Here is a 13,496-nt window from a genome sequence, read left to right on the forward strand (position 1 = left end):
AATATGATAGTGGTAGATAGTGGTAATATATAATATGTAAGTGGCATATAATGGGTTATAATGATGTTTGTAATATCTCCTATATAAGGAGTGTCATTTGGTCTTGTAAAATAAGAAGTTTTGAATATAACAGAAATATATTCCTTCTTCCTCATATTTTCGGAGTTCTTCTTCCTCCTCATATTTTCTAAGTAAGGGTATCGACGGCACTAGACTGATGAGCCCGGGAATAGGAACCACGTCCTCTAGATTGGCCTGACCGACCTCCTCGAGAACCAGACCGATCACCTCGACCCCCGGATGGAGTCCCATGAAGCTTCCAACACGTCTCACGAGTATGCCGCGGCTTTTTGCAATAATCACAGAATACAGATTCCTTATGAGCAGACGGAGGAGGCAGGCTGAGGCTATCTCGAGGAGTAGACAGTAATGCGGAACGGTCAGTAGAGACAGGGGACATCATGGCAGACCGGCGACTCTCCTCATTTTGTACATAGGCAAATGCCTCCTGAAGTGAAGGAAGAGTATCCATACTCAGAACTCGACCCCTAACTGGATCATACTCCACATTTAGGCCGGCCAAAAATTTAAAGACCCGTTCCCGTGCGATGAACTTTTTGTACCCGATAGAATCAGTAGGGCAAACGGGCTTATAGTCTTCCAGGTGGTCAAGGCGTTTCCAGCCGTTGGTGAGGAAAGTGAAGTACTGAAGAACAGTTTGCTCCCCCTGAAGTGAGCTCTCAATAGAGCGGCGCAACTCAAATGCCTGTGAAAAATTTCCTTTGCGGGAATAGGTAACAGCCACAGCCTCCCAAACGTCCTGGGCAGTCTCCATAGACAAGTATCCCTCACCAAGTTCTGGAACCATTGAATGGATAAGCCAACTCATAATCAAAGAGTTGGTAATCTCTCATTGGTCATAACCTGAGTCAGTGGTACTAGGTGCATGTATCCTGCCATCAACATACCCCATCTTTCCTCTGCTTTTCAAAAACAAAGTCAAACTTTGAGACCATGCTAGGTAGTTTTGACCATTAAATAGAGAGGTGGTGATTTTCAGACTAGGATTGGGGTTCTCAGTCATGGTAGTAGGTAGAATGGGACTCTCACTCTTTGGTGTTTGAGAAGAAGGGGAGACACTGGTGGAATCTGTCATGGATACAATACTACCGAACCCGCAACAAAACTAGTGACAATCACAAACCCGGAAGGTGGTAGTGAGATAACAGGCACAATGACTACTATAAAGACATAACAAAAACTTAAGAAACCATTTTTTTTTTTTTTTTTTTTTTTTGAGTTATTTATATATACATATATTTATATATATATAAATATATATATCAGGTTATATTTATATATTAAGTGTGTGAGATACCAGAGTGACGGGCTGAGGCGAAGCAGGGCGATGTCGACAGAGAGAGGCGAAGACGACAAGGGCGATGGCGGCTGGAGGAGATCGACGGGCTGAGGCAGGAAGACGAAGCAGACGAAGCAGACGACCAGACGAAGACGAAGCAGACGAGCTGAGGGACGAAGACGAAGCAGACGAAGACGACCCAGACGAAGACGAAGACGACAGAGGATGGCTGGAGGAGATCGACCTAGCAGATGATCCAACTAGGTACGTTTTGAACCCTAACCCTAGAGGTGTAGCTCTGATACCATGAAGCTTGGGTAACCAGCTTCAGGAATGATAGAATATCACCCCTTATTTATAGATGAAGATTAGGGTTTACAAGGAAGGCAATTTACAAGATGATCCCTGAGTGCTATCCCTGAGTGCAAAAAATAATTACAGACAAACCCTAGTGTACCTTTCGGCTAATATAATATGCTAACACCTTTTAGTCCTATAGATAATGGCAATGTTAGAACCCTCCTAATATATAGGACTAAAACCCTAATCTAATTTGGAAACTTTCCTGATATTATTTGGGAAACCAAATCAAATCATATGCTAATATTGAGTAATTAAATCTAAGTACTAATAATAATATTCTACCAATTACATTTGTGAGACCAAAACACCTTCAGGCTTGTGCTTCACCCTTGGCTTCCAAATCCGATAATGGGTTTCCAAATAGTCAATGGCTGCGCCATCACCCTACCATTTTTCCTCAAAACACAATCCAAAATAAGAATTATCACTATAAATTGCAAAACCTTCCGTACTTTAGGGCAAAATGAAAATATGTGCTATAAGAAGTCTTATGTTCAAATCTTGGAATGAAGCTTCCTGTTCTTTTGTTCATTCAAATAAAACCCCTTTTTTAAGTCAACTGTGTCAATAGTAATTTTGGGAAGTTTTCATGAACTTCTTATAGTAACTAGCTAAACCTAGAAAACTGTGTATTTCCATCACATTAGTTGGTTTCAACTAATTCAAAATTGCTTCAATCTTTTGTGGATCAATAGCAATACCTTCTTCATTAATCACATGGCCCAAACTAATACACTGGTCAACCAACACTCACATTTCTTCTATTTAGCATAAAGCTTCTTATCCCCTAAAGTTTGGAGTGTCAATCTCAAATGGTACTCATGATCTTCCTTGCTTTTAGAATAGATGAAAATTTCATCAATAAACTCAACCAGAAAATCATCCAGATATGGCTTGAATACAAGATTCATTAGGTCCATAAAAGCAACAGGTGCATTTGTCATTCCAATTGGCATAACCAGAAATTCATAGTGAAGTGATCATACCTAGTTTGGAAAGTAGTTGCTCTACATCCTCTGCTTTGACTTTAAATTGATGATAACCAGATCTGGGATCAATCCTTGCAAATACCCTTTGCTCCCTATAATTCATCAAATAAATCATCTATTTTTGGCAATGGGTACTTGTTCTTAATGGTTACCTTAACTCGACTCCAAGGGTATTATAAATCAGCCATTAAATTTACATCCCCAACCACTATATTACACTTTGTAGATAGATGTACATGTCATAGAGCCTCCAGAGGGGAGTAGATACCGACAACATATAATCCAAAGTTTCAAACCCTTGAATTAATTAGTCGGGTTTTGATCCCGACACCTCAGTGCCAATAAAATAAAATAAAATAAAGTTTGCAAGTAACTCCTTGGAGAGGGCATGTGCACCCTTGGAGATTAGTCGGGTTTTGATTCGGACACCTCAGTGCCAATAAAAAAAATAGCATATAATCCAAAGTTTCAAGTGGTCTAGTTAATTTATCAGCAAACTGAATTGAAACAAAGGAGTAGGACCTGAATCTATCAACACATAAGCGGGATGAGTGCAAATAGGAAGTATACCTGAAACCACTAAGTCGGTATTCTTAGTATCTCTTGGGATAAGTCCAAACACTCTCCCTTGCCTTGTTGGCTTCTTTATTTTAGGCCTTGGGGCAGGTTTTTGGGCTGAATCAAATATACTAGCTATTGCAATATTGGTGCCTTTCCGAGCTTTAAGGCAATCCTTTAGCTGATGCCCCATTCGCCAACATCTAAAACATGCTTCAATATTCCAATGACAAGACCCTCAATGATTCTTTCGACATGTTGAGCAAACCCGTGGAGTATTGCCACTTTGATTAGAAGTACTCGATTCTCCTGCACTTGGCTTCTTAATTGTTGTATTTAACTGTGCTTTTCTTGGTTCAAACCCTTGCTCCTTTCTTTGCCACTTTCTTGACTTCTCCAGCTCATCAATGTCTTTCTTGGCTATAAGTGCTCTGTCCAACACTCCTGCATAGGTAGATGGCCTCAAAACATCAACCCGGCCTTTGGTAATCCCCCTCAAACCACCCTTAAATTTCTTGGCCCGATGGTAATTTGTGTCTACCATATGTGGTGTAGAACAAGCTAACTTTGTACACTATCACACTCTACTAAATTTTTCCACCTTGCATTAATGCCATGAACTCCATCCCTTTTTTGTCCCTAATAATCTGAGAAAAGTATTTCTTATAAAAGATCTTCAAGAAATTGTTCCAAGTCACTCTTGAATTCTAATCTCTTACCATTATCCAGCATCTAGATGCTTTACCATAAGGTAAATTACAAATACACTCTCTGAGGGTTGCTTAAAATACTAATTGGCTCCTGTGATTTTGAAAAATTACATCTTGCCCCTTAAAATTTCTAATGACATAACAAATGACCCCTTTCATTAATCAACTATTAAGTTAATTAACAGCTTTTAATAATGTTTGCAATATATTTCAATTAATAGGTCTGGTAATTTCATTGTTGTATTGGAGGATAGTTAGGAATTTTTTTTTTTTTCTATCAATTATATTAAATGACAAATTTTGACAAAGGGGTATTTGTAATTTCCAAAACCACAGGAGATAATCTGTATTTTAAGCAAATATCAGGGGGTGAATTTGTAATTTACCCAAAATATAAGTAGCAAGTGAAATCTTCTGCGTTCCAGAACATGGAAGCAATTCAAAGATCTTCTAAATCCCCATTACTCAAGCTTCAACCTTTAGAGGGTCAAGTCCACCTTCAATTGCTAGAGACTGTATGTTGAATTCTTTGATTGTCACACGTGGTCTTTGCTCCATTTGATCTACTGGGACTGGTGGTGGTTCTTGATTCTGTTGTCCTTGGTTGGGTAGATCTTTATTTTGATGGTTTTGATTCTGATTATCCTGATTTCATTGAACTGGTGGTTCATTGTAACGCTGTTGTAAGGTCTCCGTTCTTCCCTCCAGCATTCTTTCCAACCTGTCCGTTTGTGTAGTGGAAGGTTCGGCCTTTTCCTTACCTTTCCCTTCACTTTATTTCTATGCACAGAAAACATGAATTAAAAATATTTGCTATAATGTGTATTTATTAGGAAAATACTTGACTTATAATATGACACTTTGCCCGTAGTATACACATTTACATATAATACAACTTGATATAAAACTTGGTTGAATAACCCATAATTTGGGCGAGGCTTGACAGAGTTTTCAAAGGCAACTCTAAATTACATTATAAAAGAACCTATTGCTCTGAAGGATGTACTGCGTGAAAGTAAAATATACTTGTGCTCTAATACCAATTCCTTTATGACCCCATCCACCCCAAACTAGGATAGGGTAGTGACCTGTCAGTAGTCATTGACTACCAAAGGCTTGGCTGAACAATCTTGTAGTCCTGTAGTTAAAAGTTGGGGTAAAATCATCACAAATAGAGGAAGCCTTCAAATTCTTTAACTTGTTTAATCCCACAACATCCATTCAGCGCAAGTGCATAGATAGATGAAATGAAACTTCTTTATTTATTACAACATTCTGACTGAGTCACAATGGAGTACAACTTAAAACAAAAGAACTATACATCATGTTTATCAAACCAGTTATATACAAAGGTCTTGACAACACATTTCTCTCTCAAGAAGGAAAAACATGCAGATCTTCACATCATATACACATGTAGACAAAGCTGGCACAAGCGTCATCCTCCTTTTAATCCTACATACGTATAGGGACGAGGCTTGAGCTAAAGCCCAATGAATATCATTAAATCAAAGCCATAGAATGAATGGATATCTTCGTTTGTATGATAATAGCATAGTTGGAGCATAAACAACTATGTAACCTTAAATTGTTTCTTTGAGTACATCTGGTTTTCAACTTAAACCTCATTCATTTCTCCAAACTATTAACATTGTTTTTGGGTTCAGGTGTCTGTATTTGTACTACTTGGGATTGTCCTTGCAGGAGCTGCTTTAGGATATTGGATTGTGCGGAAATTTGTTATTTCAGACGATGGAAGTGTAGACGTTGGCATAGCTCAATTTGTGAAATGGGCCATGCGTGTCATTGCAGCCGCATTTATTTTCCAGGTGGTCTATTATGCAAGATAGAATATAATGTGATGATGTTACAGTAGTGTATCACTGGATCCAATGGATGTCACACATTACATTCAATTTGGTTTGCATCCTTGCAATTTCTTTCCACGTTTACAATTTTGCAATGCATTTAAATCTCCAATTCTTATTTTCTGTCAGAGTACTCTTGATACTCCTCTAGCAATGGGAGCATTGGTTTCTTGTTTGGCAATCTACTTGTTTATCACATTGTTCAAGTGGAATGGTCCAAAGTAAGTTCCTTGTACTATCGCTTTCTTACCATGCTAGTTGACATGTAATTCTTTTACCAAATAAATTGTCACATAAGTAGCACCTCATTCAATTTATTCAGTGTTGTATAATTGAGTTGTTTAATTTTGATGTTTGAGTCAATTAACTAGGAATCTATTTATATTATATGGATGGTCTGCTTGTTGAATGTAATAATGGTTATGATTGAAGGGATGGTTTTAATGTTCATCACATTTCGTGCACAAACCCTTTGGTACAAAATCATGGTTGATGGACATCTAAGAAGAACCAAGAGACCCGTGTCAGACACGCAGTCATACATCCTTTTTTTTTTTTCTGCAGGACACACTCTAGACACAATGATGACATGCATGTTCTTTCTCAAGATAGTGTTATAAAGGGCGTGCCAAGGCTAAATGCCACTACTAATGCTAACATACACTCTTTTTTATTCGATTTATACATATGATCCGTTGATGCCACTACTAATGCTAACATACACTTTATGAACCTAGAGGCTCAGAGTATACTATGCATGCCAAATATGCAACAAACTGTTTGTTTTAGGAGAAATCAAAACTTAGGGTTGATAATGATATCACACCCTTTTATATTAATTAATCCAAGAAGATTACAAGGAAAGGAAATCCTAAGGCACTGACTAAGGAATCAAACATAATCTAAATAAGGAAACACATAATAGAATAATTCTAACATATATTCTAACACTCCCCTTCGAGCTAGTGCAAAGATATCTCTTATGCCCAGCTTGCCAAGAATCTCATGAAACGGTTTACTCCCAACTCCCATTGTGAGGATATCCGCAAGTTGTTCACCATATTTCACAAATGATGTACATATTATGCCACTAGTGAGCTTCTCTTTGATGAAGTGACGATCAATCTCAACATGTTTTGTCCTGTCATGTTGAACCAGATTCTGAGCTATGTTGATGGCAGTCTTATCATCACAATATAGCCGCATGGAGTCTGTCCGGCCAATTCCCAGATCACTCGATGACAACTTAATCCATAAGAGCTCACACACACCTTGTGCCATAGCTCTAAACTCAGCTTCTGCATTAGACCTGGCAACCACATTTTGTTTCTTGCTTCTCCAAGTAATCAAATTGCCACCAACAAAGGTACAATACCCTGAAGCGGATCTCCTATCAGTTACTGATCCTACTCAATTTGCATCTGTATAAGCTTCTACACTAAGATGATCATGCTTGAAAAAATAAAGACCTTTTCCAGAAGAATATTTCAAGTATTTCAAGATTCCCATAATTGCATCCAAGTGTATTTCACGAGGAGCATGCATAAAGTGGCTAACCACACTAACGGCAAAAGCAATATCAAGACGAGAATGAGATAAGTAAATGAGTTTACCCACTAGTCTCTGATAACTCTCCCTATCAACTACTCCCCCACTATCATCACTAAGTTTCTGATTAGGCTCTAGTGGTGTGTCATAGGCTTTGCTTCCAAGCATCCATGTTTCTTTCAACAAGTCAAGGATATATTTTCTCTAACAAATGAAAATCCCGTTTTTGGACCTAGCCACTTCAATTCCCAAAAAGTACTTCAGGTTCCCTAAGTCTTTGATTTCAAACTCACTTGTTAAATACTTCTTCAGCAAAGGGATTTCATTAACATCATCTCCTATAAGCACTATGTCATCCACGTATACAATGAGAGCGGTAGCCTTACTATTAGAGGAATGTTTAATAAATAGAGTATGATCAGCCTGACTCTATATGAAGCCATATTTCAGCATCGCCTGAGTGAACCTCTTAAACCAAGCCCTAGGGGACTGTTTGAGACTATATTATGGCTTCCAAAGTCAACACACCTTACCCTTAGGTCATGTTTGTTTACTGGCGTAGGTGGCCGGATTAGATTGTTATGACTATGGGTCCCACCCATAGCGTGTTTGGTGATGATTTGGGAGGGAGGATTGATAATGTGAGAGGCTTAGTAATCCCCCTCAGTAGGGGGATTAGCTTGGCTAGGTTTTGGGTAGGATTAGGAAAATAATGGGTGGATTGAGTCTATTTTATATAAAAAAAAATTTTTTTTTACCAAGTGCATCTGTTTGTTTTTATATTTGTTTTAGTTTTTTTTTTTAATATAGAAATAATTTTTTTAATTTATTTTATATAAAAATAATTTAACAATCCCATTACTAACTATCTCCCATACTATCATCAAAACAAACACTTTTACTTAATCTCATCACTAACAATTTCCACATTAACAATCTCTTCACTAATCATCATCTCAATAACAATCTCATCCAATCTAATTCGCTAAACAACATGGCCTTAGTTTGAAGAGTTTCAAAGCCAAGATGAATGTCCATGTACACCTCTTCTTCTAGGTTACCATGTAGAAAAGCATTATTCACATCAAACTGATAAAGTGGCCAATCCAAATTGGCTGCCAGAGAGAGAAGTACTCTGACTGAATTCATCTTTGCAACTGGAGCAAATGTCTCTTGGTAGTCCACCCCATAGGACTGAGTAAAAACGCTTTGCCACAACTCGAGCCTTGTACCGCTCAATTGAGTCGTCTGCCTTGTACTTCACAGTATACACCCATTTGCATCTCACAATTCGTTTGCCCCTAGGTAATTCAGTCAAATCCCATCTGTCATTCTTACGAAATGCTTTCATTTCCTCTACCATGGCAAGTTTCCACTCAGAGATAATAAGATCATCTTGAAAATGATTAGGTATACTAACAAAGAAAATTTTTGACACGAAGGCTTTATATGAGGAAGACAAATGAAAATAGGACACATAGTTAGAGATTGGATGATGAGTACAAGATCTCACACTGTTTCGTTTGGCAAAAGGTATATCAAGATCAGTAGGCTCAGGAATAGTAATATCAGTGGAATCAAGGGGAACACGAGGATTACCTGGACTCTCATCAAGAGAAAGAGACAACAGTGGCTGATTAGAATTGGTCTCTTGCATTCAAATAACTTTCTTTCTTTGTCCCTGATAGAGACTTGCCCTTCCTTGTCCTTAATAACATTTGGTTCACCCTAATCAGTCTGCACAACTTGTAATGATCCAGGAGCAACAGGAACAATAGGAATCTCTTCATACCAAGGCTCCCCCTGAAGGGATGTCTGGGACATCGAACAGGACAAGTAGGACTGAGACTCGAAGAATGTGACATCCATGGAGACAAGCCACTTATGAGATAGAGGGTGATAACACTTATACCTCTTTTGAGTGGGTGAGTACCCCAGGAAAACACACTTGAGAGAGCGAGGATCCAACTTACCCTGAGTAGGGGAATGATTATGGACAAAACAAATGCAACCAAAGATTTTAGGGGAAATAGAAAACAGAGACTAGGAACCTAAGACAACTCAATGATAAAAGATTAATAGAGAAATTTGGAATATGTAAACCGAATGACAAATGTATAGGAGTGGCACGGATTAAACCTTTTCCCGAAACAGAAGAAATAGTTCCATCTGCAATCCTAACTTTATGTTGACCGAAAGTGGGCTTATAGTCCAAGAAAAGATCAGACGACCCAGACATATGATCTGAGGCACCAAAATCAATAATCCATGGTAAAGACTAATGGGATAGGAAAGCATTAGGAGAAGAGACTAAGTTACCTGAATAGACAAACAAAGAGGAAGATGCATCAGTGGAAGACTGGGGGTCTAGCAAGTGATGTAAAGCATCCTCAAACTCAGAAGAAGACATACTAGACCCAGCATCAGTAGATGGGACAGTTGGAGCAGAGTCATGTGTATTAACCGCAATAGAATAACGAGCGCATGGATTAGACCCACATCCTGTAGACTGTCCAAATCGGTCCCCTCGACTACCAGCGCGGTTACCACGACCCCCAGATGGAGTACCATCAAGCTTCCAACATGTCTCATGAGTGTGTCTAGGCCGACGAAAGTAGTCACAGAACAAAGTATCCTTCTTAGAAGGACTGCGGGTATCACGGGATTGACAATCTCCATCCCTAGAATGGACAGAGACTAAGACTGAGCGCTTTGTGGAGGCAGAAAGAAACATAGCTGAGCGGCGACTCTCCTCATTCTAAACATAAGCAAGCGCTTCCTGAAAGGAAAGGAGAACATCCATACCAAGTACACGACTTTGAACATGATCAAACCCCACATTGAGACCATCTAGGAATTTGAATGCCCCCTCCTACTCAACAAACTTGTGGTACCCCACAGAATCAGTCGGGCAGACTGGTTTGTAGTCCTGAAGATGATCCAGATGTTTCCAGCCATTACTGAGGAAGGTAAAGTACTGAAGGATAGTCATCTCGCCTGTATTGTGCGCTCAATTGAGCGGTGTAACTCAAAGGTTGGTGAAAAATTCCCTTTTCGGGAGCAAGTAGCAGCCACAACATCCCAACTGTCCTTTGTTGTATCCATAGATAAGTAACCCTCACCAATATCCGGTACCATTGAGTGGATGAGCCACCCCATAATCAGAGAATTAGTAATTTCCCTTTGATCATAACCAAGATCAGTGATGCTAGGTGATGTGATTCTCCCATCAACAAAACCCATCTTCCCTCAACTGTGTAAAAAAAGTGTTATCTGTGACCAAGCAAAATAGTTCTGACTATTAAATAGAGGTGGTGATTTTAAGGCTAGGGTTGAGGTTTTCAAATGTAGTAGCCATGATGGGACTCACCCTTATAGGTGGCTGGGAACTAATGGTGGATTCATTGGTAATTTCTGCCATCTGAGAATGCTACTATCTAAACAACACTCGGCAATAATCACTACTACTAAAAACAAATAATTGGGATCAAGCCACCTAAAATGAATCACAAATCATGGAGGGAGAGGTAAACCCAGTAATAGAGCCATACATTGACTAAAAAAGAAAAAGAAAAAAACAAAAAAGGATTGAAAAACTCACGGGTCAATCAAAACAGATATTTTAGGAGTCCCAGACCAACAACGATTGCAACAGGTGAGAGACAAATACCAAAAAGGACTCTCAAACCATAGAATGGCTTTTTCGGCACTGGGTGGTGAAGCAGGAGAGCTGAACAACCAAAGGGGCTGTTGGCTTGCCCTAGGCAGACTCCAGGAGGGCCGAAAGGGCCAGAGGGGCTTTGGACTTGCTCTAGAAAGACTGAAGGAGGATCGACAAGACCTATGGAGCAGTTGCCTGGACCTGGGTGGCTATCAGATGATGATAGGTGACTGTCGGAGGGATGGGTGGTGAGGTAAAAGCTTTATGGCTCTGATACCATGTTTGTTTTAGGAGAAATCAAAACTTAGGGGTGATAATGATATCACACCCTTTTATATTAATTAATCCAAGAAGATTACAAGGAAATGAAATCCTACGGCACTGAATAAGGAATCAAACATATAATCTAAATAAGAAAACACATAATAGAATAATTCTAACATATATTCTAACACAAACTCCCATTTTTCATGTATAAATCAAATAAACAAACTGAGGAACAGATTCAAGCATGTATAAACAATGGCTAATTCGGGCCTTAAACGCACTAAAAATATGCTATATTGTGAAACTATAGATGCAAAGTGAACAAAGTAGAAGATGAGGAAAACGTGACGGTGACATTACAAAGTGTTAAAATCAAGAGATATGCATGAGACCTGACTACCCAATGTCAAATATAAAACTCATGATCAAAACACTGCTAAACAGCGGCTAGAAACTTACTAACCTCTGGTTTGAAAGTTAAAACCAAATAAAATGAAAGAAAATCGAAGGGTAGAGCCCCCCGGGTGCTCTTATTGGGTTTTTAAGCCTTTTGTGTCTTTGTTTCTTCACTTCATATGCTTTAATGCTTCAGAACTGACCTTGGGATTTCTAAATTTTTTGGTAACTTAGAGCTTAGTGTATAGGGGTGTTTGGTGAGACAAAGTTTGGATGTTAGGACTTGATTTTCCCATTAAGATGAATAGGAGGGTGTCTTTATAGGTGATGGAGCCAATAGAAAATTAACTCTAAATTTTGCCCATCTTTTGCCCGTTCTTCTACTGCTCCATCAGGTGTATCCTCATCTTTTGACTAAAGTAACTTAGGCACTTCTCTGAGTGCTTTTCTATCTCATAAATCTTTATCGTGGATTATTGATTCTGGTACCGCAGATCTATTCTCGGAATATAAGCCTTCTTCAGGTCAGGACAAAGTTAGGATTGCTAATGGTACTATTTTTTCTTTTTCTGGGAAAGGTTTAATCCATGTCACTCCTCTAGAATTATCTTTTGTTTTGCATGTTCCCAATTTCTTTGTTAATCTTTTATCATTGAGTCATCTTACTCATGACCTGAACTATAGTGTGACTTTCTTTCCTGATCATTGTCACGAGGAAGACAATTGGCAGTGGTAGAGTAGAACATGGTCTCTATATCCTGGATTAGGCGAACCAGATGGCACATCATTCCATCAAGTTTCCAACCACCAAGGAAGACCTGTGGCTGTGGTATCAGCGTCTTGGGCACCCATCGTTTCTATGACTTATTTCCTTATGTTTTTACAAACAATAATGCCTCTAAGTTTCATTGCGAGTCTTGTCAACTTGGGAAACAACACAGAGCTTCTTTTACTCCAAGTTTTAATAAAAGTTTAGTATATTTTTCCTCAGTTCATTATGATCTTTGGGGTCCATCTCATGTTGTGTCTTTAAATGGTCATAGATGGTTTCTTACTTCTATCGATGATTTTTCTCGTACTGCTTGGGTGTATCTTATGAAAGACAAAAATGAGATCTTTTTTGTGTTTCGTAACTTCCATCAAATGATTTGTACTCAATTTGAGGCAGTTGTCAAAATATTACGTTCTGATAATGGGGGTGCGTATATTGGTTCCGGACTAACGTGCTATTTTTCCACCCATGGCATTATTCATCACACTTCTTGACCAACACCCCTCAACAAAATGAGGTTGCGGAATGTAAGAATCATCATTTTCTTGATATGGCTCGTTGCACGTTTTTTTCTATGCATGTGCCTCGGTCTTACTAGGGGAAGCAATTCTGACTGCTGCCTATCTCATCAACCATCTCCCAACCCAAGTGTCGCATAAAAAATCTCCTCTCTAGATTTTCTTAGGTTCTAAGTCTGCGTTCTCTATTGTCTTTGGATGTGTCTATATTGCCCAAAATCAGGCTCCTTGTGCTAAATTTGATCCCCGCTCTCTGAAGTGTGTCTTTTTGGGTTATTCTCCTACTTAAAAAGGTGATAAGTGTTACAATCCTCCATCTCGTAAGTGGTTTGTATCCATGGATGTCACATTCTTTGAGTCACAGTCCTATTTCTTGTCCTCCTCGGTGTCCAATCCTCCCTTCAGGGGGAGCCTTGGTGTGAAGAGATTCCTAGGTCTTTATCAATTCCTGGCTCATCACCAGTGGTTGAGAATATAGAAGGAGAA

The 13,496-nt window shown here is 38.9% G+C and overlaps 1 protein-coding gene across 1 annotated transcript in view; it reads left to right on the top strand.

Annotated features, from left to right (window-relative positions):
• The window catches only part of LOC114317367 (uncharacterized), a 57,709-nt gene that overhangs the window by 36,788 nt on the left and 7,425 nt on the right, over positions 1-13,496 (top strand). The window contains exons 7-8 of the mRNA XM_028264068.2: positions 5,648-5,809; positions 5,978-6,069. Coding sequence (XP_028119869.2) covers positions 5,648-5,809; positions 5,978-6,069 — 254 coding nt within the window. The remainder of the gene's footprint in view (positions 1-5,647; positions 5,810-5,977; positions 6,070-13,496) is intronic.

Source organism: Camellia sinensis, chromosome 10 (assembly GCF_055761805.1).
Source record: "Camellia sinensis isolate YWXY chromosome 10, ASM5576180v1, whole genome shotgun sequence".
NCBI classification, from domain to species: Eukaryota; Viridiplantae; Streptophyta; class Magnoliopsida; order Ericales; family Theaceae; genus Camellia; species Camellia sinensis.